The sequence below is a fragment of the Notechis scutatus genome, chromosome 6, assembly GCF_049901735.1.
Source record: "Notechis scutatus isolate UNSWTSFEM ecotype Mainland chromosome 6, rNotScu1.2, whole genome shotgun sequence".
Lineage (NCBI taxonomy): Eukaryota > Metazoa > Chordata > Lepidosauria > Squamata > Elapidae > Notechis > Notechis scutatus.
The window spans coordinates 32,453,914-32,478,977 of NC_142014.1; the positions used below are offsets into that span (position 1 = coordinate 32,453,914).

Here is a 25,064-nt window from a genome sequence, read left to right on the forward strand (position 1 = left end):
GGAAAGGCCTCTTTCATGAAAAATAGAAAAAGCAGTGAAAATGAAAGAATTTAGAACAGAAAAAGGAAACAGCTGTAATCATATGCTGCCAGACATAATATTTACATACTTATTTACTTACTTACCCAATTCAAAACAATTGTGGGTGGGTTACAACACATTTAAAGTAAGATTTAAAACAGAGGTATCAAACTCACATCACAGTGGCATCACGTGATATATCGGGACTTTCCCCCCCCCCCTTTGCTGAACTGGGTGTGGGCATGGCCAGCACATGACGCATCTGGCCCACAGGCCGGGAGTTTGACAGCCCTGGTTTAAAATATCCAACTTTAGGAACAAACTAGCAACCAAGCACAATCACTCAACTCCATAAGACACCTCTTAAAAGCTTATTTCAAAATTAAGGTCTTCAGTTCCTTTCAAAAGTCAACAGGACTAGGCTCATCCAAATTTCAGAGAGGAAGCAACTGCACAGGGTGGGCACCAGAATAAAGAAAACAGATTGTATCTAAAGAATAGCTAATGCTTGGGAATGGAACTTAAACTTTTCTATTTGGCCTAAGCACTGTCTCTCTTATTTTCATGTCTTATCTCTATCAATCAGAATAGAGCTGGAAGGGACCTTGGGGGTCTTCTAATCCAAACCCCTGCTCAAACAAGACACCCTCAGACAGTCTTTTCTTTAAAAATGTCCAGTGATGAAGGACCTACCAACTTCTGAAGGCAACTTCTGTTCCACTGGTTGATTGTCTTGTTAGGAAGTTTCTCCTTGATTCCAGGTTGCTTCTCTCCTTGAATAGTTTCCATCCATTGTTTCTTGTCTTGCCTTTTGGTGCTTTGGAAAATAAATTGACTCCCTCTTCTTTGTGGCAGCCCCTCAAATACTGGAATACTGCTATCATGTCACACACACGCCTAGTCCTTCTTTTCTCTAGATTGGCCATACCCAATTTTTCCAACTGTTCTTCCTATGTTTTTGTCTCCAGGTCCTTAACCATCTTAGTTGCTGTTCTTTGCACTTTTTCCAAAGTCTCAACATCTTATTTGTAATGTGGTGACCAAAACTGGATGCAGTATGCCAGGTGTGATCTTACTAAGGATTTCTAAAGCGGTAGTAATACTTCCTGTGATTTTGATTCTATGCCTCTGTTTATACAACCAAATATTGAATTAGCTTTTTTGGCTGCTTTTTTGTTGGAATTAAAATCTACTTTTTATTTTGTATGACCCACTATTGTTTCACCTTTTTTGTTCTTTCCATTTCTATTTCCTCATTGCTATCTCTCAAAGAAGGAGGGAAAGGACTACTGTATATACTCGAGTATAAGCCTAGTTTTTCAGCCCATTTTTTGTGCTGAAAAAATCCCCCTCGGCTTATACTCGAGTCAGATTCCCCTCTGGAAAAAAAATGGTGTGGAGTCGCGGCCTCCGGCGGCAGCGACTCCCAACAGCCCCAGCCGGGAAGGGAAAGGCAAAAAGCGCTTTGCCTTTCCCTTCCCGAGGCGGCGGGACTGGGGCCGCCGCGGCGGAAGGAAGGCAAAGCGACTTCCTTCCGAGCGGCGGACGCCAGCGGGGACTCCTGACTCCGGGCCTCCGAGGGGGAAGAGAGTGACTCCTGCCTCCCGCTGTCATCATCATCTTCTTCTTTTGGGTTAGTGAATCAATTAAACCTTTCATGATAGTGAGATCGTTTCCCAAATTAATTATTTTTATTTTTGAAATTTACCAGTAGCTGCTGCATTTCCCACCCTCGGCTTATACTCGAGTCAATAAGTTTTCCCAGTTTTTTTGTGTAAAATTAGGTGCCTCGGCTTATATTCGGGTCGACTTATACTCGAGTATATACGGTATATTGTTTTATTTTTCCAGAGTAGCACAATATATTCTAGCAGGACTGAAGTTATATTCAGGCTCATGCACAATTACTCTTTGGTGCTCAGCTGGGATCTTACTCCTTTTTTACTCTTCTGGAAAAGGTGCAATCCAAATTCCAAAGAGCCATATTTCAGGAAGTGCATTGTGTCCCAAATGTAGTACTACATAAGGAGAGAGGCAGGACTAGCCAGAATTGAAACAGGTACATAAATTTACATTTTTGCACATTTGGTAAAAAAAAATTCCTACAGGTTTGATTTCTCTTTTTAAAGATGACAATTTTAAATGAGTATGATTCAGGACCATTTCACAAAAATCCTAATAACTTGGTTTCTAAAAGGAAGTGCTTTTATTGATAGGGTATGAGTGTGCACTAAATACACTTAAACAACATACTAAAGATCTGGAAATCCAACAAGGGGCTGCTCTTCCCAATAATGCTTACATGAGCAGTCAAACACCCCATTTAATGCTGTGTTATTTATATCAAATAACGTTCATCAAAATCTGAAGGGCATTAACCTTAGTATGCTGCAACACACTTCCCAAGGCCCCTTTGGAGGCCTGATACAAAAGAATACCATATGAATTGAGACTGTCCCTGTGGACAAGGGGCCACTGAAACTGTTGCTTATGCCCTATTGTTATACTGCATCTTCTATAAAGACTCATAGACTCAATTTATAACACCTCATCTAATAAAATATCTGGAAAATCTGATCTTTGTTACATGCAACTACTATTATCCGATTAGTCTGAAGTAATTACTCTGAATGTGGCCAAATTCTTTAAGTTGTATATAAAAGGCAAACTTTAATTGCTGACTGTTAATCCACCAACTGTCACAATATAGTATTCTGTCTGTCTTTTATTTTTAATATTGTTTTTTTAATGATTTTATTTGTAATGTTGGTCTATTACTGTAAAAAAAAAATATTGATTGTATATCAAATTTATACCTTCTAATAAATATTGGTGGAAAAATAGTCCTCATTTACCTTTTGCAGCATAAAATTCAACACAAGAAGGCATAAAAGAAAAAGATGAATGTTCAAGTTAAAGAAGTAAATATGTGTTCATATTGTGCCAAAATTGTCCACAATAAGAAATATGAAGAGAAAGAGAGAATATAAAAGATAATGCTGCGGACTGTAGAAAGAGTTTATGCTAAATCTGAAATTAAGCAGTAGGCAATTATAAGTATTAAATAGTAACCATCATGGCAAAGCTAAACAATGGGGTGAATAATTTGGTTTATTATATCCATTTTGTGAAATGGATATGATGGAATGATAGAGCATGAAAAATCTAAAAGAGAGAAGGTTGTAATAGGCAAGTCAAAACACTAGAATTCACACAAATAGAAAAGCTCTGGCAATGGAAAAATTAAAGATGTTCAGAGAGGAAAGAAAGAAGGAAATGGAATTTTGCTTGTTATATATATATTCACCTATATACCATAGGTGTGTGTGTGTGTGTGTGTCACACACACACTGAATTTCCCCCCAATAAGACCCATCCTGGAAACAAGCCCTAGCCTGATTTTTTGGGGTGGGCTTACCCTACCCTGAAAATAAGCCTGGGCAGAGATGGGTGTGGCCAGCATGAGAGGTGGTGAGTGCACATGAGCTGAGAGTGTCTGGCAGCAGCAGCCCGCCAGTCCCTTGGCACAGTGCAAATACTGATAAGTCCAAGCGTGGAAGCAGAGATGTGGGGGAGAAGACACGCTGATCCGGACAAGCTGCATGGCTACCTGACTCGCAGGAGGTTTGCGTGATGGCACCGGCAGCAGGCAGAGGCATTGGGGGAGGCAGGTGATCCCAAAGCCCTGCATGGGTGTTTGGTCAGCATGGCCACAGGCAAGCTGAGAGGTGATGGAATGGAGTCGGCATTGGGATCGCCTCTGCCTCCACCTGGCTCTACTGCACACTTTTCGCCCAGAGGGAGACGTTTGCAAAGGGGACACTTTGAAAAGGAGCTAATCACTCCATTCCCAAGTGCACCATAGGTGACCGAACACTTTTCACCCGTACGGAGAAATGACGGAGACTCAAAGCTTTGTGTGCTTGCAAAGGGGATGATTTGAAAGGGAGCAATTAGCTCCCTGCCAACTTGCAAAATGACCTCATCTGAAGCCTTTCTTTCTCATGCTTATTTCTCTTTCGTTTCTTGGTTGCCATTTGTGGGGGCGGGGGATGGGGAAACTTAGGAATGTGGTACCTCAGCTGCTAGTCAAAACGTCTACCACTCAGCATGTGAACCAAGGCCATGTCACCTGTCAGAGTTGAGCGGGAACTTATACCTGACATACTTGGCCCATGTGACTTAATAGACACATGGGGATGGGAAAATCCTATTCTTTTAACTATCTCTGAGCGTGGGAACTATTTAGAGCTAGCTTCATCTTTCTAAGAGCTGAGATGATGTACTCAATAAAGGGTTTCTTAAATCTGCACATCCTGTCAGAGTTCTGACTTCCCTGGGTTCATTACTTGGAACGATGACATTCCATTTCAAAGCATCCCCTTTGCAAGCAGACGAAGCTTCATCTCCCTCTGGGTGAAAAGTGTTTGGGCAGCTTCCACTGGCTCCATTCTCTCTGTCTCACTGTCTGCTCTCGGCATGTTCTGGCCTCTACCCACCCTGCCAGGAAGGTAAAGAGTCCCTGCAAGGCTAGCTCCAGCATGGGCAGCCCCCTGGTGGCCAGCACGACACCTACCACAGCTGAGAAGTGTCTGAGCAGCAACTGGACCAGCAGGCAGGGCAAGTGGAGGCCGGGGCACGCTGAGAGCTTGGCTAACTGCAGCCAGGGGCAAACAGACAGTGAGATGGAGAGGGCGGGGCTAGTGGTACCTGCACTCCTACTCCCGTCAGCATGCATATGTATGTATGTATGTATGTATGTATGTATGTATGTATGTATGTATGTATGTATGTATTTCTCCCAAAATGCAACCTACCCCGAAAATAAGCCCCAGCCTCTTTTTTACACATGTGCCTAATATAAGCCTAGCGAAGAGGTGGGCATGGCAAATGCATGCAAACTGACATTATCTGGCAGCAACCGCAGCTTGCACAGCACAGGTGAGTACATGTCCAAGCAGCAGGCAGAAACAGAGGTGGGGAGAGGCAGGTGATCCGGACACATCATGTGGCTTGCGGGAAACCAAGCATCAGTGGGCTGAAATGGCGGGCGACCACAGGAGGTTTGTCACCTGTCTTCTGCTCTGTGCCTTCTGCTCTGTGCAGCCCCATAGTGTGCCAACCAAGGTACTGGCACACTGCAGCTGATACTGGATATGGTCAGTTCCCATGCACTTGCCAGCTCTTGAATGTGTGCTAGGAGGGTGCCCAGCCAGGTTGATCACCCTGAAATCATATTTCCCTGAAAACAAGCCCTAGTGTTTATTTTGCAGTCAAAAAGAAAATAAGACTGGGTCTTATTTTGGGGGAAACACAAATATACACATACACCCCATATATATATATACTATGTGTATATATGTGTGTGTGTATGTGTATGTGTACACACACACACACACACACACACACATAATTCTATCTCCTTCATTCTTTCTTTTCTGCCCTCTTCAATTTTTTTCATTGCAAAAGCTTTTCTACTTGTGTGAATTCTATACATTATTCACTCTACATTATTCACTCATTCTTCTTTCTGATCAAACTGATTAAGTTGACAGGAAAAGTCAGTGCCTGTTTTGCAAAACATTTTAAATTTTTAAAAAGTGCACCACAGTGCATTTTCTTATGGTATAAAAGAGTTTCTGAAATTGATCCAGGCTAATTTATTTAATCCTGATTCATTCCTATACAGTGAACATCACAAACTTTAATGGTATCCTGCTTTCTCTTAGATGTCTTTAAAAAGACATGTATTCACTCTGAATACTGTTTAAAAGTGGAAAAAATATTGATTAATGGAAATAAGCTAAGATATCCTGAGAATGTAAAAGGTCCTAGGTTTTAGTATAGTAGAATTTGCAATAAACATTAAGAAGTGTTGAAAACAACCTGTTTCTCCCTTATTAAGTACTCTGCCAGAGTCATAGTATGTAGAGTAGGTACTTTCATTGTTTATTATATTTTTATAAAGAGCAATCTGATTATTAATATTTATTTTAAGGAAAACATTTGTCGGTTAAGGTTTTCACAAGACTAATATAATTAATGAAGGTTAACCAGTTATTAACCAAAACAAAAACAAAATAACACACTACAGCCATTTTGCTAGAAGCAGGATAGAAAGTTCAGTACAATTTTTTATGATTGGTGTGGGGCATTCATTTTCTACCACTGTACAGCGTACTTATATCAAGATCTTCCTCAGTTTAAAAATTGAATAAATAAATAATTTCTTATATGAAGGTTAGAGATTTCTCTAATTCTTTAGAATAAAATGAGACATTAAAGATTTGACAGCATTTAAACTCAGATGATCCATAATCTATAATGCTTGACAAGTACATACAATTCTGTGAAGTAAAAATGGAATTGCAATGCTGTAAAGTGACATGCAAGAGATTCTCGTCATTATTTTAAGCATTTTCTGAATATTGATATTTCAAGCACACTGATAGAATTCTTCTATATATTGATATATCTGAAATTATACATAGATACAACTGTACATTTTAATTAACTTAAAGCAATCAGGTGAACATTGAATATGGGTTCAGGGTCCAAAACCATAGTAAATTACTGTATTTTTTTATGCTTAAAACATCAATATTATCCCATAAAGTAGAATCATAAGGATAAAAAATAAGGTTAAAGATACAAAATTGCTAAATCTGTGATTTCTTATCATATCTTACAAAGAGAAAGTTAAATATAGATCAACAGAGTTCATGTCAGGTAAATAGAAACTTTGTGCAGATTAGGTATAATCCCAATTAGAAGTATAATGCAGAAAGTCTTACTGTATTAATATTAAAGTAAGCACCCAAGGCGACTGTGTGGAATCCAAATCAATAAGTGAAATGGGCCTGGAACTGATTAGTGAGCTATGGAAGCTTTAATTAACCCAGTTAAAATTCCCCTTTTGCTTCCAGGTGCAAAATTGGACACGGACAATTTATTCTTACTTATGATCTCTGTGAAACAGCTCATGGATGATATTAGAGTGACCAGTTTGCTGAGAGATAAAGAGTCTTAGGTTGATCACGCAACACTATTTAGTTTTCACAGAATGTGACATACAAATGAAGATAGGCATAAATAAATACTTCATACATGTCAGCTGAATTTTAATCTTCTAAACATCAAAGTGTATTAATGGTATCATAATAATATAATGACTAAATATACAGGGTCAGACATTTCCTCCTGGGGATTGGTTTGATATTCAGGAAAAAGGTATTTCACGTGGTTGTTCCTTTTTTGCCCTTTAGTAAGCTGTTTGCACCAATTGTTTATGTCCTCTTATTTTGGCTGCATTTTTCTATGATTTATCTCTGCAAATGTATTACCTATGCCATAAAAACATAGGAGCATCTAATCTATATATATAAAAGCGAAAACCAACTCATGCATCATCACAAAATCTCCAGAACCATAAAGCCTACAAACTTGAAATTTGGCAGGTATGTTCCTCTTGGCTTCTAGGTGCTCACTAAGAAAGGGTTTTTCAAAATGGCCATCACAGCATTAGTATTTTATATATTATTATTAACATGCTCCAATACTAAGGACTTCTACTGCCCCTCCCCACCTGAAAAGAAATCTGTTCCAAATGCAAAACACAAGCAGAGGAGTTTCAGTTTCAATTTCACAGCACCAAGCAGCTTTAGTATAGAACAGTTGAGCTAAACCATGCCCAGGCTCCTTGCTGTCTCCTTCTTGCTCACACAGCAAATACTGTTTCAGTTTCCAAACAGCCCTCAACTCTCTCACACACTGACAGGATGCTAGCCAGATTGATGGGCCATCTGCTAAAATAAAGCCAGGTCATGGCACATACTTCAAAGTAAATTAGGAAGCCTGTAATTGTGGAGTCTGTCTGGCAAGAACAAAGAATGCTTATCTACAGGAGATATGCATGTGTAAATCTTGTAACAATCCTTGGTTAATTGGAAAGCTGATAAACGTAGCAACTTGCAGACCTCAGCTTAAAGTTAGGGCTGCAGCAAATCAAATGTATATTAGATAATTCCTAGGGCTTTTGTTAGTCAAGACTTGGGAATAGGGACAGCTAGAGACCAACAGAACAAATTCTAGAATTATTACTAAAATGTTTATTAGATGATATTTCTTATTATCTCACTTTGTCCCACCTTCTCCTTTAGTGAAAATGTATAAAACTTACTCAATCCTTTGTTCTTGGCTCTTGACATTTTGACCAGGAGCCCTTTTCCTTGGAGTATTCCAATAAAAAGCAATCAGAAAACCTGCACCTCATGTCTGGCATCAATCATTGGCTTTGGCACCAGACACAGACACGAACTGGGGACAACAATCTGAATACCGATGGATGCTGGTAGGCAGAGGCAGAATCCCACACACACACTTATTTTCCTTCCCAAAAACTAAGCCTGACCACATAGTTTCGTAGCAAAGCACGGGTATCGAGCTAGTTGATTATGTCTGAAGATGAGAACATATTTTGGACATAAGATTTTAATTTAGCTTCCTACATCTTTCAATGTAGTATTAAATATTTTGATTTAGAGGGAAAAAGAAAGTGAAGTGTTTATTTTCATCTATCTTTAAGTATAACCTGAATGGAAACCACAAGTAATTTTAGAATAAGAAGTTAAACTCATAGTTTTTCTGACAAGTATTAATAGATTTATGTCACAGCCCTGTAGGGTCTGGTGCTAATTCTATATTCAAAAGTGTTCCATATTTATGTAGGCCTAAGCTTATTGTTCATCGTGCAACTAACCATTCATACTACTGTGTTTCTCCAACAATACCCGCCCCCCAATAAGAAGGCCCAGCATATTTTCTAGGCATAAGGTGAAATTAAGCCCCTCCCCCAAAATTTAGGCCTATTTAAACCATGCGTTCCCCACCATTTCTCACATTGCTTGAACTATACAAGATGAAGAGAAATGGGGGGGAAGGGTGGGGGGGGGGGAAACTTGCCTTTAGGAGCTCCCTGCAGGTAGCCTCAGCTAGAGCACCCCATGGGCAGACTCGCCTCTATTGGCTGATAGAAGAGCCTCACAGGCAGAATCACCTCGCCATGAGGCCGCTTCTATTTGCCGATAGAAGCTCCCCGAGGGCAGAGTCACCAGCTGCTTCTATCAACTGATAGAAGCGGCCTCATGGCGAGGCGCAACTGCCCATGGGGTGCTCCTAACAGCCAGACACCAGCTCCATCCATCCCATCAGAGACATAGAAGCTGTCCTCAAAAGTTCCACGAAGCCCTGATGGTCTATCAGTGTAGGAAAAAGGGACAACTGGGATGGAAGAACCGGAGGGTGACCTTCACCCATGGTAGTCTTAAGCCCGAGGGGGAAATGGAGCTGGAAACCCTTTCCGATCAGGAAGAGCTGATCAAGAAACCGCTGGCAGTTGATAAATTGAAGTGGCACATCAACCTTGTGATGGAAGCCTTGGAAAACCTCAAGGTCCAAGGTGAACCAGCAGCCGAGAGAGCCTAAGCCATCACCCTGATCCACCTGAAGCTGATCAAGCAGCCGACCAAGCCAGCGGAGCAGTAGTCGTGCCAGGTATCCAAACTCCTGCTGTTCCAGCCCAGGCAATTGTACCTGGCCAACCCAGCTGGAGAGGAAGCCCCCCCTTGGGGGTAAAATTCAATGGAGACCCACAGAAACTGGGGTTCTTCCTGGCTCAATTCCTCACCTACATGCAAGAGTACAGATGGAATTTCCCAACCCTGAATACACCAAGGAATTCCATGACCTGGCTGGCCAAGTTGATTGGCCAGAGGATATACTAGTCTGTTGGTTCAAAGATGGGCTCAATGATGACCTGTACATTGCCTGTCTGGTCTGCAGGGCCCCTAACCATCTGCACAAATGGTACCTGGTCAGTGGTGGTATTCAAAAACTTTTACTACCAGTTCTGTGGGCGTGGCTTGGTGGGCATGGGCGTGGGCATGTGACTGGGTGGTTGTGGCTTTTTTTGCAGCCCCCACCCATTTTGGGGAGTTTTTTAGCCACAGAGGAGCCTCTGGGGGGAGCGTTTTTGCTCCCCTAAAGCTCCTCTGGGGCTCTGGAAGGCAAAAAATGGAGGGGAGGGCCTGAGCTCCTCCCTCCATTTTTTGCCTTCCTGGACCTCAGCAAGGGGAATCCCAGCACAGCTGATCTTATCTACAGCTGATCATTGGGAGGGGAAAGAAAGAAATACCTTAGCCGAATGTCAGGCAGGCGGGTGGGGTGAGCAAGCATTGGGCGGAAGGGCGACCGGGTGGAGGGCGTGGCCAGCCAGAACTTACAATCAGTTCAGCGACCCATGCCAAATTCTTGCTACCGGTTCGCCCGATCCATTGTGAACCAGCTGAATATGACCACTGTACCTGGTGGCAGAGGAGGTAGAGATCGATGTGACCCGAAATCAGTATGGCACCAGCAGAGCTTGGAGAAAATCCCCATCCCAGGGGAAGCGAGAGCCTTTGAAACCCCAAACCACCATGGCACCAAGGCCATCTGGCTGTTTTAAGTGTGGAGAAAAAGGGGCAACGCACAGTGGAGTGCCATTCAAAAAAAAACCTGCCAGAAAGCCGGATCACCCACCGGTTCGGCGACCCATGCCAAATTCTTGCTACCGGTTCGCCCGATCCATTGTGATGCAAAATCTGGAAAACCCAACCCCCAAGGAAAAGAAACCGCTCTGAGAAGCTGAGAAGCCATGGGGTTTAGGTCCCCTCCAAGCCCAGAGGAAGAAACTCCAGCACCCCAATAAGACCTGAGCCAGTCTGAAAGCTATCTGGAAGATGACCCGCTAGTAAACGACACAATTGAACCACTCACTCTACCCCTAAGACTGTTTATTTCAAGCCGGGGGGTGGGGGGGAGAAAGTAGCAGGATTACTGGATTTGGGTTGCACCTGATGCCTAATCAACCCAATCCTAGTAGGGAGATTGGGGATCCACCTAAGGAGAATGGAAAACCCCATCGATTTCTGGCAATTAGATGGGACTACAGTGGGGTGGACAGCCAATTTAAAACTGGGGGACCATAGCAAGATGCTCATGTTCCTTGTAGCTCCAGGAATGAAAGGGCCACTAATCCTACCGTGTTTCTCATATAATAAGGCCGGGTCTTATTTTTTTTTGAGCCCCGAAAAAATGGCTAGGCCGTCTTTTCGGGGGTGACTTAATTCCCCCCCCCTTTGCATCTTTGGGCGGGCGGCGACGGCTTGGATGTTGACCTCGGCGTTGGTGGGGCACTTCATATCGGGGTCAACGCAGGCAGCACCATATCCGGGTGTGCAACAAAAGTACTTCCTAACGGCAAGCCCCGCCCACCATTCCCCCCCATTTCGCATGTTTTAATATAGGCCTTAATTTGGGGGGGAGGGGCTTAATTTCATTTCATGCCTATAAAACATGCTGGGACTTCCTATTGGGGGAGGCCGTATTGTTGGAGAAACAGGGTAGGACTCACATGGCAACGGAAATGGAATCCAAAAATAAACTGGAAGAGACGAACTTCACAATTCTAGAAATATGTAACATTTACAAACATTCCAGGAGGGCCAAAAGGAAGGGAAAAGGAACAAAGAAACAGCCATGGTTGGCCAGCCTGCTGAACCCACTAACCTCCCCAAAGAATACCAGGATTTGACCGAAGTATTTAGCGAGGAGGCACGTGATGTGATGACATCATTTCTGGTCTTCCCCATACATTTGATAAACACCAGTTTGCATACAGAAAAAAATAGATCAACAGAGGACACTATAGCCATCACTCTTCACACTGCTCTGACTCATCTAGAACAGAAGGGGGAGCTATGTGAGGATGCTTTTTGTGGATTTACTTCTACGTTTAACACAATTCTTCCACATAGACTACTAGTGTCTAAACTTCTGGACCTTGGGCTTTCTAATTCAATCTGCCTTTGGATTATGGATTTCCTGTCTGGCCGCTCACAGAGGGTCAGATTAGGTAATCATACCACTTCAGCCCTTATTCTTAACACTGGTACACCACAGGGTTATGTGTTGAGTCCCTTACTCTATACTCTTTATGTGCATGACTGCATTCCCACTCACGCTAGTAATACTATTGCTAAATTTGCAGATGATACAACAGTGGTGGGACTCATCTCCAGGGGGGATGAGTCTGCCTGCCGAGATGAGTTGCTTTCGTGGTGTGGAGACAATAACTTGGTCCTCAACACCAATAAGACCAAGGAGCTTATAGTGGATTATAGAAGGAACAGATCAGACATCCAGCCCTTGCTTATCAATGGAGACCGAGTGGAGCAAGTGGCCAGTTTTAAGTTTCTGGGTGTTACCTTAAAAGAGGACCTGACTGGGGTGATCACATTGCAGCCCTGGTCAAAAGGGCCCAGCAGAGATTATACTACCTGAGACTTCTCAGAAAACAACAACTGAATGAAGAACTGCTGGTGACCTTATACCTCTGCACCACAGAGAGCATTTTAACATACTGCACGTCTGTATGGTTTGCCAATTGCACAGTAGCAGATAGGAAATCATTCCAGAGGGTTAATGTCATTGGCCAGAAGATCATTGGTTGCCTTCTCCCCTCTTTTGAAGAGATTTATAGCTTCCGCTGCCTTAAGAAAGTTCAAAACATTCTCAAAGATCCATCTCATCCTGGGAACCCTTTTTCTGAACTATTACCATCTGGCAGATGGTACAGAATAATTAAAACAAGGACAAATAGGCTGAAAAACAGCTTCTATCCCAGGGCAGTAGCTCTTTTGAATTCTGCTGTATGGTGCAATGTTGGTGTGGTGTCGGGGGTTTCCGGTTCAATGTGTGAAGAGTGAAGGATGTGTATTTGTGTTTATTTTCATGGTCATGGTCATGATGTGCACTGAAGATGGTGTTTGATTTCATTGTACGAGGTGCAATGACAATAAAGTAAACTAAATTAAAACTAAAAATGAACTCCTGCTTCATCGCGCCATGGGTTGTGCCATTGAGATCCTGCCAGGAGCTAAACTTTCAAAACCAAAAATGTACTAGAGAACTAAATGAACTCAGAGCATTTATTGACAAAAATCTAAAAAGGGGTTTCATCGAACCCACCCAACCAAAAATAGCAGCCCCAGTATTGTTCTAAAAGAAAGACGGCACCCTACGACTCTGTGTGGATTTCTGTAACCTGAACACCATCAGCGTGGAAAAATATGTACCCACTCCCCCACATGAAGGACATACTGGCCCACCTCTCTAAAGGATTTTTTTTTCAAAATTAGATTTACGAGAGGCATACTACTGCATCAGAATTAGGAAAGGGGATGAGTGGAAGACTGCTTTTAATACCCCGCTGGGGTGTTACATGTCAGTGTTCCAAGGAACCTCCATTCCAATCAGTAACTCCGAGACAAACATAATCTCAAAAGTACCTGGCACATCTGTGGAATTTCAAAACTAAAAGTTTCCCAGACTTCCCACAATGTCCCAAACTACAAACCATCCCCTTTTCTCTCATCATCACATCACATGAACAAATCCCAAAGTAAGTTCCTTTTTGTCTCTGAGCCACATTCTATGACCTTGAACTAACAAAAGAATTCTATTTTGTCTACTTAGAGCTGCTCAATAAAAATCACCCCGTCTAGCTTTCTCAAACTATGTGGCAGCGATGAATAAGGATTCCAAAGCTGACAGGCATCCCCCCTTGAGAAATTCACCTCCTATAAGAAATCATAAACAAAACACAACCAGGGGTTAATGTGAAGTCCTAAATCCCCTCTCCCCCCTCCAAGAGGACCCTTTGGCTTGTTGGGAAATTCTTCATGGAATTGGTTATCTAACCTATCTGCATGTACATCCCAACTTTTTACCCAAGTAGCATCTGATACAGGGTAACCCTTCCACAATATCAATTATTGTAATCTTCCTTGATGTAACCTAGAATCAAGGATTTTCTTGATTTCATAATGTGTTTCACCCTGTACGATTAAAAGTTTAGGGGAGCTGTTGGTATTGGTCTTATAATTGATGTAACAGCTGGTTTTAATAAACTACTATGAAACACTGGAAGTATTTTTCCCAATAACCAGGGAAGACTTAATTGGACTGTGACTGGATTGATTACCTTTGATATTAGGAATAGGCCTAAGAACTTAGGGCTCAACTTCTTACTAGGAAGTTTCAATCTTAGATATTTCATTGACAAAAATACTTTGTCTCCTACTTTAAACGGTGGTTGGAGGAATCTATGTTTGTCTGCCTGCTTTTTGTATTCTTTAGCAGCCTCAGTCAAAGCTTTTTTCGTATCCTCCCAACCCTTTTTTAATGAGTTCATCCATTCTGTCACAGACATGGATGTGGGGATTCTCTAGGTAATTCCGGCATAGGGACAAATTCCATGCCAGTGTTGATTTGGAATGGAGTCAACCCTGTGCTGCTATGTACTGCATTATTATAAGCAACCTCTGCAAATGGTAATAACTCCGCCCAGTTTTCTTGTTGATAATTTACATAGCATCTAATATATTGTTCCACCATGGCGTTCGCTCTCTCTGCTGCTCCGTTGCATGCCGGGTGGAATGCTGAGGATAATCCTTGGGATGACCCAATAGAGCTTTAAAACTCCTTCCAGATCTTAGCGGTAAACGGTACCCCTCTGTCTGAGACTAAAAAAATGTTGCCAAAAATAAACTCTTTTTTTGCTTGATTTTCATAGAGTAAGCTTGGGGTTCGTAGAGGTCCTGGCAATTCTTGTCTCATTCAACATAAACCATGGTGTTCAAGAAGATATTCTTATTTTTTGTTATACACAAAACTTCAGTTATGTGCTTGGTAATATAGTAAAGGATCTCTTACCAGATTCACAGCTTGAGCCTGTAAATCCTTGTGGACAGGCACAGACATTGGAGGCAATGCAAACTCCACCATTTCTACAACCATCCTTGCAAAAGGCTGAAACCATTGAAGAAAATTATAAGAGGAAAAATTATAAGATCTTCAATTCTATTTCAAGTGGGAGAGAAGGATATTTTCTAAATATCTGAATAAAAATTATTTAAGTCTAATTTGAACACACAGTAAATATTATAAACTCCTAAAAGAATCCTGCAAATTTATACTGAAGCAACCCCCATCCACATGGCTTCAGATGTATTTTATCCCTTTTTGCTTTGGTGACAAGGCTGCATATCTGCCACAGTCATCTTCTATCACTCTCTATAACCTTTTTGACCTTGGATGATTTCACATAATAATGTTATCATTATTTTGCTGACATATCCAAATAATCAATCTTACATACCTTTTGGATTTTTCAGAACTGCAATCACATTAATCTTTCAGGTGCAAAAGCAAGTTTAGCACATAAGGTGCGAAAAATAAATATCTGGTACTAATTGCAACATCAAAAAAGGAAATGGTACTAACAATGGATGTTGGAATGCAAAGGTTAGAGAAACAAAGGGATTTGAAATCTGAATCATGTTGTCATATCTTACCTTTGCATATGGTGCCATTTCCAGTATAACCTGGTTTGCAAATACAGTTATGTCCTCCTACAGTATTGAAACACAGTGCATTTTCATCACAGTTCTGTTTGTTGGTGAGGCATTCATCATGCTCTAAAGGTTAAAAAAAGAAAACCATGTAGCATTTAATATTGTAATATATCTTGATATATTCATTTCTGCCTGCATTTTTCTCCTTGCAATTGGTCTGTAAATAAACATATTAATATATTGAGTTAAATTCTGCAGAAACAGTGGTACTTACTATGTCTTATTGGATTTAGTAGGACTTGAGTAAAGATAACTTAGAAGAAATCTGTTGTATCAATATGATGTAAGTAACAATAAAGGTTATCTTATCTTGTGTTAACTTATCTTGTCCCTCTCATCTCATCCCACCCTACCCTACCCTACCCTACCTTACCTTATCTTGAGAGATACAAATAATAGTAAAAGTATCGATTACTTTTACATATCTTTCCTTTTTCTATTATTATTAATTACACCATACTTCCTAAAATACTTTGGATCATGCAACATCACAAAGAAGAACCCAAAAACTTCTGAATTTTAATACAATTGATTTATTGGTTGATCGATTGGTGTAATCTTATATCAATTCATCTCATCAGTGCAACTCTAGGTGGGTAACAGAACTGAAAATAAAATACAATACAAAATACAATACAAATATAATGTATATGTCAGCCTTGGAAGCCATATTAGCACCAGAAGCTTCCACACTGCCACATTCCTGTGTCTGGGAAACTGGGAGGGGGGATTTCATAGGGTGGATGTAGTTAGACATAATAGCATTCTTCTTTTCTATCAAGGTCATGTTATCCTGCACCTGGTTGAGGAGTGGTTAGAAGAATGTCTCAAGTTGGGATGGATGGTGTTTGGGCCATGTGATGGACTGAGGGGTGCAGGGGATGGGGTTTTGAATTTCAATTATTGAGGGAAAACCTGGAACTCTCAGATTCAGGCTTTCCCAGATGTGCCAGTATGACAATTCTAATAAAATGGAACTTTGAGAAAATGCCTGTCTCAGAGTTTTGGTGTTGGAGCTTGTTTTTCTGGAACGCTGACAGTATATTTTTTTAAAAAATAAAAACACTATTCCTACCAGCTAACACCAAGTGGCTTCCCAAAACACCATTCTCTAATAGCCGAGATTGATTACTCTCCTGTCCCCTCTATGTTATACGGAAACTTCCAGCAGATCACTAGAATTTCTTTCTGCATTAGGGGTACAGATAGTCCTCAACTTACAACCACAATTGAGCCCAATATTTCTGTTGCTAAGTGAAACATTTGTTAAGTGGATTTTGCCCCCCTTTATGACATTTCTTGCCCTGGTTGTTAAGTGAATCACAGCAGTTGTTAGTAATGTGGTTGTTAAGTGAATCTGGTTTCCCCATTGACTTTGCTTGTCAGAAGGTCACATGAACCCAAGACATTGAACCCAAGACATTGCAACTGTCATAAATGTGAATCCATTGCCAAGTATTTGAATTTTGATCAGGTGATCATGGTATTGCAATAATCATAAGTGTAAAAAATGGTCATAAGTCACTTTTTTCAGTGCTGTTGTAACTTCAAATAGTAACTAAATGAACTATTGTAAGTCAAAGAATACATGTACTTTTTGTGTCTCAGCTGATTAAAGAGAACTTGACCAATTTAGAACTCCAAACCAATTTGGACTGGTTACATCTAGTTAGTTGCTAATTAGATATTCTTTTAAAATATATTAAATATATACAATTTTAGACAGCTTAAATATATCAGGACAGCTCATTTTATGCCTCTACTTTGATGCTTGAGATTGTGACTTTCAAAATGTGATCGAGGAAATCCTGGAAAACTTATCAGAGACTCTTCAAAAGGAAGATCAGTTACATCAGGCATGTTTCATCCAAAAATTGCTTGACTGCCTCTACAAGTGTTTTCCTAAAAATGCTACACTATGATAGTGGTGGGTATGTATTTTAGAAGATCTCATAAGAAATTTGAAGTCCCCAAAAATATAGGAAAAAAATCACTTGACATGAATGAAAATTAACTTTGGAATATGTCCCTCAATGGTTTATAGCAGTGATGGCCAACCTTTTTGGCACCAAATGCCAAAGGCGCACACATGCATACCCAAAATGCAATGTGCGTTCATGTCCCATGCATGTGCATGCACCCCCATGCATGCACATGCACCCTACATGTGTGCTCCAGAGGTCCAAAGACTAGCTGGCCAATGGGAGGTGCACGCGCATGCACGGTGAAGCTGAGCTGGGGTGACAGCACGCATACCCGCAGAGAGGGCTCTGCATGGAACCTGTGGCATGCGTGCCAAAGGTTCACCACCATAGGTTTATACTATTCAAAGCTTAGCAGCAGAAACAGTTGATCTTTAATAATGAGGTGAAAATATTGAAGAGATTTGAAATTAATTGCTTTACAATAATTTTAAAACCTTAATGCATTTAAACAATCTACAATATGAATAGGGTTTTTTTTTTTCTTTCTTTTTATGATTCACCATTTTGCTTTATGAGGGCGCTGCAGATCTAGGCAACAAAACAAACAAACAAAATTGTCAAGATTGAAAAACACTTAAGCTTCCTGTGACTATTATTGCTTTTCAACTTGCCAAAGAACTGGGGGAAGGGAAGGGTGAGATGGAATGCGGAGGCTACAATCTTCAACCATGAGAACAAAGGACACTTTTGCAGGTGTCTGCCAAGATGTGGACTGTTATCAAAACAAAAGACTGATTCCTAATTGGACAATGTGACCAGTTCCATGGAAGGAGGGGATGAAATTCATTTTTAACTGTGCGGGAAAACTTAAGAGTTGGTTTTTCTTTTTTCAGTGCTGAAATGATGAACTCAATAGTTTTGCTTTTGGGATTTTAAAATTCCTGAAGATGCCTGCTTTTATTGAGTCCATTGGTAGGATGATTGATATTGTCCATGTTCCCAATGGGTCTTGAACCACACATCTTTTTGCAATGCTTCTTTCAACGGTTGCTCTAGGGCATCACTGGGCATCAGTAGGGTCCCTCGCATCTGCTGTCTTGTAGAGACCTGGTTCACTAGCTGCTAAGAGGGTATAATAGAATTAACTATCTCTTCCTGGGTGCTCTTCTACTGGGTATCTGAGAAAGTGCATCTGCTAAGAAGTTCTTTTTCACAGAATGTACTTCAGTGTGAAGTCAAATCAGTTGAAGTATTGGACCCAAAGCACTTGCTTCAGGGAAAGTTTCTGGGGTGTGTATGTCATCAGATACTCCAGGTTTTTGTGCTCTGTCCATACTTCAAAGGGGACCTTGCTGCCTTCTAGGAACTGCCTCCATGTTAGCAGGGCCCAACAAACCACAAAAGCTCTTTTTCCACCCTTCCCAGAATCTCTCAGTCTCATTTAGTTTGTGGGACAAACTGTTAGATGTGTAAGCACAGGGTTGCAACTTCCCCCCTACATTCTTCTGGAGCAGGACTGCCACCACTGCCACACTGTTTGTATCTGCCTGTATTATGAATGATTTATCTGGGTTTGGGTGTTTGAGGACCAGCTGTTTGAGCTTCTTGAACACTACCTGGCATTCCATAACCCAGTTTAGCAGCTGGCTGGGTTTGGGCTTCACTCCACCTCCACCTGTCTTGAGCAACTCTGTGATTGGCAGGGCAATCTGAGCAAATGAGGGAATAAACTGCCTTAAAAGCCTAAGAAACTCTGCAGCTTTGGGGCTCGGGAGGCTTGACTCTCCAAAATAGCTTTCACCTTCTCTGAGTCCATCTCTATTCCCTCACATGACACCCGGTATCCTAAGTAGTCAAGACTGGTTTTATGAAACTTGCATTTTGACAGTTTGGCATACAGCTTAGCATCCAGGAGTTTTCTAAGCACCTGGCACATCAGTTTCTCCATTGTCTCAGAGTAGATGAGGATATCATTCAGGTACACAAGGACCCCCTTGTACAAATGCTCATGCAACATTTCATTTATCAGTTGTATGAACACAGCTAGTGCTCCCTGCAGCCCAAAAGGCATTACTCTAAATTAGTAGCATTCCAAGGGCAGTTAAATGTGGTCTTCCACTCATCTCCTTCTTTAATTCTCACATGGTAGTATGTCTCCCTCAGTCCAGCTTAGTAAACACATTTCCTTTTGAAGAGTGCCCCAACATGTCTTTCATGTGAAGGAGGGGGTACATGTTTTCCACACAGACCCCTTTGATCATACGGAAATCCACACACAACCTCAACAACCCATCTTTTTTCTCTTTAAACAGCATGGGGGCTGCCACTTGGAATTTTGCCAACATGATGAAGCACCTGGCTAATATTTATTTACAAAGTCTCTTAGCTCCACACCTCGTTGGGGGCCATTGTGTACATCTTAGGCTTAGAGAGCATCACCCCTGGTAAGATATCAATTGCATAGTCCTTAGGATGATGGTGAGGCAGGATGTCAGACTCCTTCTCGCTAAATGCTTCAGCTAGGTCTCTGTACTCCTTGGGGATGGTGGGCTCCTGGAGTGCCTATTCAGTAGCCATTCTCATGTACTCTGGCCCTTTCTTTCCTCCTGATTGTGACTCGGGCTCACTATGCTTCTTCTCTATGTTTTGGGTTCTCCAGGGTCATCATTCAGCACCCCATCCCTTCCCCAATATATTGTTTGGCTTCATTTCTTAAACCATGCCAACCCAATATCATGACTTCCACCATTTTTGGGCCACCATGAATTGGATAGTCTCTTTCTGACTCTACAACTTGGTGATGGCTTGGTGATCTACAACTTGGTGATGGCTTTCTGGGTTAGAATGCATTTAGCCATAGATCTGCAGGGCTGCCCTTGAACCAGCAAGGAGCACAGGAGGCAGTGAGCACATGGGTTCTGATATTCCTAGTGATCATCTTGCTGAGCAGGCTGAATGCATTCTGAGTGCTTCCCTTTCACCCAGGATGCCAGTTACCAGAAATCAGATCTAAGGCTGACTGCATTTCAGCCCAGACAGCCACCACAAGTTGTAGATCAGCATTGTGCCAGACACCACTTGCTGGCCTGGCTGGCTTGCTGGCCTGGCTTGCAGCACACAAGCACTTCCCTTTCACTGAGACCACGCCAACCCCATGTGGGAAAGCCACAGCCACCTGCAGCATGGCCACTGGCTGTGCTGTCGATCTCTTCCCCTCCTCATCCCTTCCTGAGTGCGGAGAGAGGGAGGAAAGAAGGAGATGGGAATAAGAAGGGGTAAGGTGAGGTGAGATGAGGTGAGGTGAGGTGGGATGGGAAGGAAGGAAGGAAGGAAGGAAGGAAGGAAGGAAGGAAGGAAGGAAGGAAGGAAGGAAGGAAGGAAGGAAGGAAGGAAGGAAGGAAGGAAGGAAGGAAGGAAGGAGATGGGAATGAGAAGGGCTCACTTGGAAGAAGCGTTTATCGAAAAGTTTGCCTGCACATACAAATGCAAATATGTGAATGCTTGCTCCAAGTCCAACTTGCCTTGACAGATGGAGAGGAGGGGTGATGAGACAGCTGCATGAGGGAAGGCTGCTCCAACAAGCCAGAATCCTTACCACACATAATTGAAAACAGGGATTCCCTTTTGAGAAGGGCCAGCGTCACTTGTTCAGGACGAGGGAGCATTGCTCCCCTGTCTACTCATCTTGGTCTCCACCAATCTGCTTCCTGCAAACTTTCTCCTCCATGCTTACACACACAGCAGCAGTGTCCTCCGACTCCTGCTTTGCTGGGAGGGGGCACCAGACAGGGAAATGGCAACAACGTCTGGGATTGGGAGAAGAACGTCTCCTTTGGCATGCTCTGCATGCACACACACATGCACACGCATGCACATGTATACATGCACACACACACGCACACACCATTCCAAGCTTGGAGACTTTTATCTACATCTGAGCTTACAAACTGCCAATCATGCCTGGGCTTGGGGAGAACACCTTCTCATTCCTCTGTGGATAAAAGCCCCCAAACTTGGAATGCATGTGTCTATGTGCGTGTGCATGCGCGTGCACGCACATGCATGCTCATGCACTTGGCTGCCAGCAGTTTGGGGAGGTGAGGAGTTTGTGCACTGAATTGTCACCACGTCAAGTTAGCGAGTGTAATTCGTTTCATCCTGACCCAGCCATCCTGAGTCATCACACCCAGTGAGCGGCATGAAGTCAGCAATGGCCAACCAGCCACACCCACCCAGCCATGCCCATCTAGTTGTGGTGACCTGGCTAATGGCTCTTTGAGGGCAACCATAATGCTGATCTGGCCCTCGATGAAATTTTGACACCCCTGCTCTACACCATAAAGTGGGCAGGAGGGTAGGAGCTTAAAATTGGAAAGAAGGAAGGGGAGGTTATCTCCTTACACCTCACTTCTTACATTACATTTATTCATATACATTCTATGTTAGTGCAAAAATCAAGCCTTCCCTTTTTAACAAGAGGAAAACAGTAAGAATACATTAGAATTAACCAAGACAGATGTCATAAAAAATTCTGGTAATTATATGACTCATTGTATGAAAGAAAACAGAGTAACATATTTTTATATCTGCTAATGACTTATAAAAGTGAATAACCTTTAAAAAAATGAAGTAATGGGCACCTGCTTATGTTAAGAATCTATTCTTACCTGTACAAGAATAGTCATCAATTCTGATGTAACCTGTTTTGCAGACACACATAAATGATCCTGCTGTGTTGATACACATGGTATTTTCCTGACAGTAATGCCTCCCTTCAGCACATTCATCAATATCTGTGGATAAAATAACAAGGCCAGTTGAACAAACACTGCTGAATATCCTGTTGTTAACACAGATTGGAATAATGTCGCCAATTAGAACAACTGTCTTTGTCTTATTTCCTAGGCAGAGATTTAAGTTACAGTAGCCCGTCACTAATTTTTATTCTGTGACTATTTAGTCATAGAAGCAATTTCCTTCATCCCTTGTAACACTTTTTATTATACGTATATGTGTATTTATACAGTTTATAAAAAATATACAATTTATACAGTATATAAAATAATATTTTAGTAATTTTAATAAGTAATGTCAGAATGACTGGAATTATTGATTAATATTAGATATTAAGTTTTAGTAATTAATAAAAACAGTAATTGATTAAAATGGAAGAACAAATATCCACAGCACTTATATTTGTGAAATTATTTTTATTACTTATGCAGCTTAGAAAATTATCTCAAAGAGATCACAGCAGGAGCCACCACATTCCATGTGAAAGTCAGATCTGAATTGCTTATTGTATTTTTTAAAAAGTCCTGTTTCAATTAAATCATCTATAAGAAGTAATTGTTTAAACTAAGAAGCAACACAAATGACGCTGGTATATAAATTTACTTTATTTTCTAAAAAAGTCTTGAATTCCACCAAATTAGCACAATAAATCAAAATATGTTATGATTTACAAAGTAATTTTAAAAAGAGAGGGAATTAATATTTTTCATAACTCCTAATTAACTAAAGAACTAGATATAATAACAGCTAATCTTAAATGAAGGAATAGAATAGGAAAAAGAAAAAAGAAGTTTGTGGGGTGTAGTATCTAAGGCAGGGGTGGGATTCAATTTTTTTTTTTTTTGTAAATTTTATTTGAGTTTTCACAAAAAAATACAAATAAAACATCTTTTTTGAAAGTAGCGTAATCACGGGTTACATTTCTACGTACAGACACAAATTCAATTTCATGCTCATTTTTATGTTCTATTCCATATCTTATTACTGTTTTACATTTTCTACATAGCTTCTCCCCTCTTTTAATTTTCTCAATTTTATTTTAATTATCTCGTCTCAATTCAGATCATTATATTTATACTTTTTGTCTGTCCTGTTTCAATTTCATATTATCTTTTCTCATTAAATAAAGTTTCTCCTGTAGTTGCTGATTGGAGTATGACACCTTTATATCTTTTAATTTTATCCATTTAACTCTTATTTAAGCTTCAATATATACCTTAAAGTTATAACATTCAATATAATACATAACTTCCATTCGGATTCTGCTTGGTACATTCTTAAAATACACACTATATTCTTTAAAAAAAAGATTATAAATATATGTAATTAAAACAACACATTCCATTCCAATTCAATTCTATCATTAATGTTAATATTCATTAAAATCTTAACTTCTTTAACATTACTTTTCAATTAAATATCATACTTCTATGGGAACAGTTATAAGCTTTCCATAATTAATTCCCCCCCTCTTCACTTATATTTTATAAAACATTAACTAATTAAAATGTTCCCGTCCCATCCTAATTCAATTTTCTCATTTATTTTATTTCATTTATTTTATTAACAAACATTTCACTAGATTACAGTAACTATTTTTCCCTCATTTTAATCATACATTGTTTCCAATTTTCTAAAATTATTTCGATTACTAATATAACAATACAATCTTATGTACCTTTACAGAATCCCTTTTTCAGTTAAATTTTCACCCATTATCTCTAAATAGGCCCTGTTTCTCTATATCTTGTTTCTGTCCTTTGTAACTTCTTTTCCTTTCCTTCTACCCTCTCTTCTTCTCTCTCCCCTTTTTACCCCCTTGTCTCTTTACCTCTATTTCTCTCTTCTGTATTCCCCTCTTCTGTTGTTTTCCAATATTATACTTATTTTTCAAACTATTTTTCTTTTCTTTGCTTGTTTTTTTAAGTCTTAAATTCTCCATTCTATTTCCCCCCTTTCCTTTTTCTTCCCCACATAGAATTACTTGTTCATTAAAGATGGCTTCTTCTTTGTCCCAGTCTTCTTGTTTTGCAGACGTTTCTTATTGTTTCTCAGTTCCAAATCTCCATTTCTAAGAATTGAAAAACGAAACCAAAAGAACCCCTCCCTTCTTGTGCATCTTCTTTGTATTTTTTAAGTTCCATTTTCAATTCATCCAGAAGTAGTGCCATTGTATAAATTTTTAAACAACCACCCGATTAATTTTAGTCATTCAAATTCAATAACCAAGAATCCAAAGATCACCAAGTAATCCAAATACAAGCAAGCTGTTTCTTTTTGCTTTTTTTTCACTTTTTCTTCCTGGGGTTCTACTATTTAGTTGCCAAGTTTCAGTTAAAATGTATCTTTTAGAAGTCTTGTTGAAGTTTTACTGTAGATTCCTTTTAATTCCAGGCAGTCTCCTCCCTTTTTTCCAGATCCTGCCCTTTTATTCTTTTTCTCTCCTTTCCTGCTTATAAAAATTATTAGTGTCCAGAAATCTTTATTGTCCCTTTGACATTTTGTTTTATTTTCAGCTTAATTGCATGTTAATGTCAAAGTGGATTTTTTTAACGATTTCTTATTTAAGTCTCTTAGTTGTCAGTATAGGGAAAGGGAGAGAAGGAAAAAAAAAAAAACCTTTCCCTTTTCACTTTCCTTCACTGCTTCAGAATCTTCTTTGGGAGCGATGCTATTTTTTTTTAGTTTAAATTCCAGGGTACCTTAGTTGTTGCTTTTGCAATTTAATCTGGTCAGCCAAAACTTTCACTTCTTATCTTCCTCCTGCACATTCTTTCCCGGTCGAGTTCTTCTTTGAGGTGGCCATTTC

At 40.5% G+C, this 25,064-nt stretch overlaps 1 protein-coding gene across 2 annotated transcripts in view; it reads right to left on the bottom strand.

The window, feature by feature from the left end:
• NELL2 (neural EGFL like 2) overlaps positions 1–25,064 on the bottom strand; it is a 103,646-nt gene that overhangs the window by 19,338 nt on the left and 59,244 nt on the right. For both annotated transcript variants that reach the window (XM_087967921.1, XM_026667843.2), the window contains exons 13-15: positions 22,129–22,254; positions 15,477–15,599; positions 14,836–14,931 (exon numbers count right to left, since the gene is read on the bottom strand). In XM_087967921.1, the coding sequence (XP_087824047.1) occupies positions 14,836–14,931; positions 15,477–15,599; positions 22,129–22,254 (345 nt within the window). The remainder of the gene's footprint in view (positions 1–14,835; positions 14,932–15,476; positions 15,600–22,128; positions 22,255–25,064) is intronic.